This window comes from Cebus imitator, unplaced genomic scaffold (assembly GCF_001604975.1).
Source record: "Cebus imitator isolate Cc_AM_T3 unplaced genomic scaffold, Cebus_imitator-1.0 Scaffold140, whole genome shotgun sequence".
Taxonomy (NCBI): domain Eukaryota; kingdom Metazoa; phylum Chordata; class Mammalia; order Primates; family Cebidae; genus Cebus; species Cebus imitator.
The window spans coordinates 2948029-2952834 of NW_016107455.1; the positions used below are offsets into that span (position 1 = coordinate 2948029).

Consider the following 4806-nt stretch of genomic DNA (forward strand, 5'->3'; position numbering starts at 1 on the left):
AAAAAAAAAAAAAAAAGAAAAAGAAAAAGTATATTCCAAACATTTTCTCTTACTCCTAAGCAGACTCAAAATGCTATACATTGTTAGCAAGTAAGAATAAAATAATTAGGACCTTACCATGTCCATGCTGGCTTTTTCAAATTCTTCCTTTTCCTTCCTCAGTTTTTCAGCATGCATCAGTTCCATCCTAAAGTACTACAGGAGGGAAATAAACTGAAAATCTTTGGAGATCCTTTTTTGAATTCTGTTGAGACAGGGTCTTCCTCAGTCACCCAGGCTGGAGTGCAGTGGTGATCACAGCTCATTTCGGCCACAAATTCCTGGGCTCAAGTGATCCCCTTGCCCTCAGCCTCCTGAGTAGCTAGGATTAGAGTTGCATGCCATTACACTCAGATAATTTTTTTTTAGTTTTATTTTTTATAGAGAAAGAAGCATGCTATGTCGCTTAGCCTGGTCTCAAACAACTGACCTCAAGTGATCCTCCTGCCTCAGCCTCTGAACATGCTGGGATTAAAGGCATGAGTCAATGCTCCCAACCTTAATTTTCATTTAAGAACTTAATAACAGGGCAGGGTTGGGGGGTGGGAAAAAAAAAAAAGAATTAAAGAATTAAATAGCAGGCCAGGTTCGGTGGCTCATGCCTGTAATCCTAACATCTTGGGAGGCAGAGGCAGGCAGATCTCTTGAGGTCAGGAGTTTGAGACCAGCCTGTTCAACATGGTGAAATCTTGACTGTGCTAAAAATACAAAAATTAAAAAAAAAAATTAGCAGCACGTGGTGGCACATACCTGTAATTCCAGCTACAAGAGAGAAACTCCGTCTCAACCTCCACATCCTGGGTTCAAGCAATTCTCCTGCCTCAGCCTCTTGAGTAGCTAGAATTACAGGCATGCACCACCACACCCGGCTAATTTTTGTATTTTAAGTAGAAATGGGGTTTCACCACATTGGCTAGGCTGGTCTCGAACTCCTGACCTCATGATCTACCAAGCTCAGCCTCCTAAAGTGCTGGGATTACAGGCATAAGCCATCGTGGCTGGCCCTGCCTTTTTTTATTTAATAAAGAATATATGACCAGGTACAGTGGCTCATGCCTGTAATCCTGGCACTTTGGGAGGCTGAGGTAGGCGGATCACTTGCAGTCAGGAGTTCGAGACCAGCCTGACCAATATGGAAAAACCCCATCTTACTAAAAATACAAAAAAAATTAGCCAGGAGTGGTGGTGCATGCCTGTAATCCCAGCTACTCAGGAGGCTGAGGCAGGAGAATCACTTGAACCTGGGAGGCAGAGGTTCTAGGCAACAAAAGCACAATTCTGTCACCAAAAAAAAAAAGAAGATATACAAGACCAGCCTGGCCAACATGGTAAAGCCCTGTTTCTACTAGAACACAAAAAAAACAGCCAGGTGTGGTAGCAGGTGTCTATAATCCCAGCTACCTGGGAGGCTGAGGCATGAGAATTTCTTGAACCTGGGGAAAAAAAAAAAGAATGTATGTCTCCAGAGGACCACACTGAGACATGACTCATCCTATGTGCAGACACACTCACTTCTTGATAAAGTTTTGGGCACTCTGGATGAAAGCGCAGTGCCCGAAGAAATAGTTGCCTTGCACTTTCTGAAGACAATCGATCTTCCATTTCCCATTTGGCTGCCATAATCCACAAAGCTGTAAGTGAAAAAACATCAGATTTCATTTCAATAAATTAAGTCAGGCAAGAAAAGAACCAATGATCCAACTTTAATACTCAAAGAATTTTTTTTAAAAACCTTACTAAAAGGGGAAGGGGTTCGGACAGAGTTTCTAACTACAAAGCTTGGTTACATTATCTAAAATTAGAAACAGTATTCTGAAGCAATAGAGTAAATGATAGCAAATGTTCAATCTAGATGATGAGTACATAAGTATCTGTAACTATATCTCATTAGATCTTTCTTTTTTTGAGACAGTCTCACTCTATGACCCGCCCCAGCTAGAGTGCAGTGGCGCATCTCAGCTCACTGCAACCTCTGATGCCCGGGTTCAGGCAATTCTCCTGCCTCGGCAGGCGCCTGCCACCATGCCCGGATAATTTTTGTTTTTTTAGTAGAGACGACTGCACCTGGCTTAAATACAAATTTTAAAGATAGTAAAATGCCAGAAAAACGCCAGGCACAGTGGCTCATGCCTGCAACCCCAGCACTTTGGGAGGCCAAAGTAGGCAGATCACTTGAAGTCAGGAGTTTGAGACCAGCCTGGCCAACATGGTGAAACCTTGTTTCTCCTTAAAATATACAAAAAAATTAGCCTGGCGTGGTGGCACCCCCCTGTAGTCCCAGCTATTAGGGAGGCTGAGGCAGGAGATCGCTTGAACCTGGGAGGTGGAGGTTGCAGTGAGCTGAGATCACACCACTACACCCCAGCCTGAGCGACAGAGCGAGACTCCATCTCAAAAAAAAAAAAAAAAAAAAAAAAAAAAAAAAAAAAAACAACGGCAAGTGGCTCACACCTGTAATCCCAGCACTTTGGGAGGCCGAGGCAGGCAGATCACAAGGTCAAGAGATCGAGACCATCCTGGCCAACATGGTGAAACCCCGTCTCTTCTAAAAATACAAAAAAAAGCTGGGCATGGTGGCGCAAGCCTATAGTCCCAGCTACTCGGGAGGTTGAGGCAGGAGAATTGCTTAAACCCGGGAGGCAGAGGTTGCAGTGAGCTGAGGTTGCTCCACGGCACTCCAGCCTGGCGCCTGGTGACGGAGTGAGACTCTCTGTCTCAAAAAAAAAAAAAAAAAAAAAAAAAACGACCAGAAAAAACTGCTTATCTTACAATGAATAAAATTATTTTTTGCTCTTTTCTCAATATTTAGAGAAATTCTAGGGCCAGGCACAGTGGCTCATGCCTGTAATCCCAGGACTTTGGGAGGCTGAAGTGAGCAGATTGTTTCAGGCCAGGTGTTCAAGACCAGTCTGGCCAACATGGCGAAACCCCATCTCTACAAAAAATACAAAAATTATCCAAGCATGGTGATACACATCTGTAATCCCACCTACTCAGGAGGCTGAGGCATGAAAGTCACTTGAACCCAGGAGACGGAGGTTGCAGTGAGGCAAGATCACACCACTGCACTCCAGCCTAAGCAACAGGGGCAGACTTTGTCTCAAAAAAAAATTAAAAATTAAATAAATTCTAATTCATAATTTTCTCTAAAACTCTGTCCTTCTACATGAGAAATTAACTCTAAATTAACATTCTAGCTATTTCCCTAGAAACTTTAAATATGTCAGCTATCTTACAAAACAAGCAACATTACTTTTGTCAAAAATGATACCTGGGGCCTGGCGCAGTGGCTCACAATTGTAATCTCAGCACTTTGGAAGGCCAAGATGTGCGAATCACCTGAGGCTGGGAATTCGAGACCAACCTGACCAACAATAGAGAAACACTGTCTCTACTAAAAATACAAAATTAGCTGGGTGTGGCAGCACGTGCCTATGATTCCAGCTACTCAGGAGGCTGAGGAAGAAGAATTGCTTGCGCCGGGGAGGCGGCGGTTGCAGTGAGCCGAGATCGCACCACTGCACTCCAGCCTGGGCAACAAGAGTGAAACTCTGACTCAAAAAAATAAAAAAACAAATTACACCTGGTTGGTAACCACACCTGGAATAGGAGGGTCAGCAATGGTGGCAAGCAATTGCTTTGGGCTTTCCTGAGCATGTGACTCCTAAAAGTGAGCATGACCTTTCTAGGATCTGTAGAAGCCATGGCCATCCACAGGGCTTCTACGCCAGACTGGATCCCCTACCTACTGATATGATCTCATCCCCTCACACCTGAATAGTCACCTCAGGTACCAGAAACTGCTTCCATTCTCTTAAGAGCATTCTACGGAAAAAAACATACCTAATCCTATCCTGCTATACTATCCTGAGTAAACTGGTGCCGAATATAGTCTATTTGAGCCTTGTGTGGTATATGATGCCTGATTAAGCCTAATATCCTGAGAATAGGTACTGAAGCCCCTCTACTATAAAATATACCACTTATATATTATTCACAAGACAAAAGTCTTTCTTTTACAAAACATGAATCTACTCTGCACCAGCATTCTTCCAAAATTTATATTGATATTTTCCCTTTTAAGCTTCCAAAATTCCTCAGATTTGACTGCCTCCAAATAATATGTCCCTCAAAGGATTCCAAAGTTTATTTTATCATCATCTAAAAAGAAATACAGTCCTCTTGCCTGCAGATACAACACCTAGGACAGTAACTAGTATATAGTAGGCAGGGGTGAACTACTAGGCAGTTACTCGGTTAAGAAAAACTACTGAAGCCAACTGCCTAAGCTCAAGTCCTCAAAACAATTTATCTTAGGTTCACCAAGCAAAATAAAATCCAAAATGGCTTGAGTCTAAATAAAATGCAGAAAAATTGACAAAGATTTCACCATACCTGGCTTGTTGGAATGAATGGCCAACATGGCAGAGAATACCTTGCTAAGTTGAGTTTTAGCAGCCTGGAAAAAAGGAAAATATTTCTACTTCCAGCACAGAGAAATCATTGATCTTACTCTCTAAGTAATATGTAGCCTAACTTTACCAACTGTAAAATCCTATGGAGCATGACATGCTATTTCTAGGGACATATCAATAAACACAGACCCTCCTAATTTTCTACCTCAACTAAACCACTAAACACTTTAAATATCGTTTTAAAAAGATTCAACTGTGCCGGGCACGGTGGCTCAAGCCTGTAATCCCAGCACTTTGGGAGGCCGAGGGGGGTGGATCACGAGGTCAAGAGATTGAGACCATCCTGGTCAAC

The 4806-nt window shown here is 42.7% G+C and overlaps 1 protein-coding gene across 1 annotated transcript in view; it reads right to left on the reverse strand.

The window, feature by feature from the left end:
• The window catches only part of UTP6 (UTP6 small subunit processome component), a 35734-nt gene that overhangs the window by 21669 nt on the left and 9259 nt on the right, over positions 1-4806 (reverse strand). The window contains 3 exon segments of the mRNA XM_017542015.2: positions 118-195; positions 1552-1670; positions 4435-4594. Coding sequence (XP_017397504.1) covers positions 118-195; positions 1552-1670; positions 4435-4594 — 357 coding nt within the window.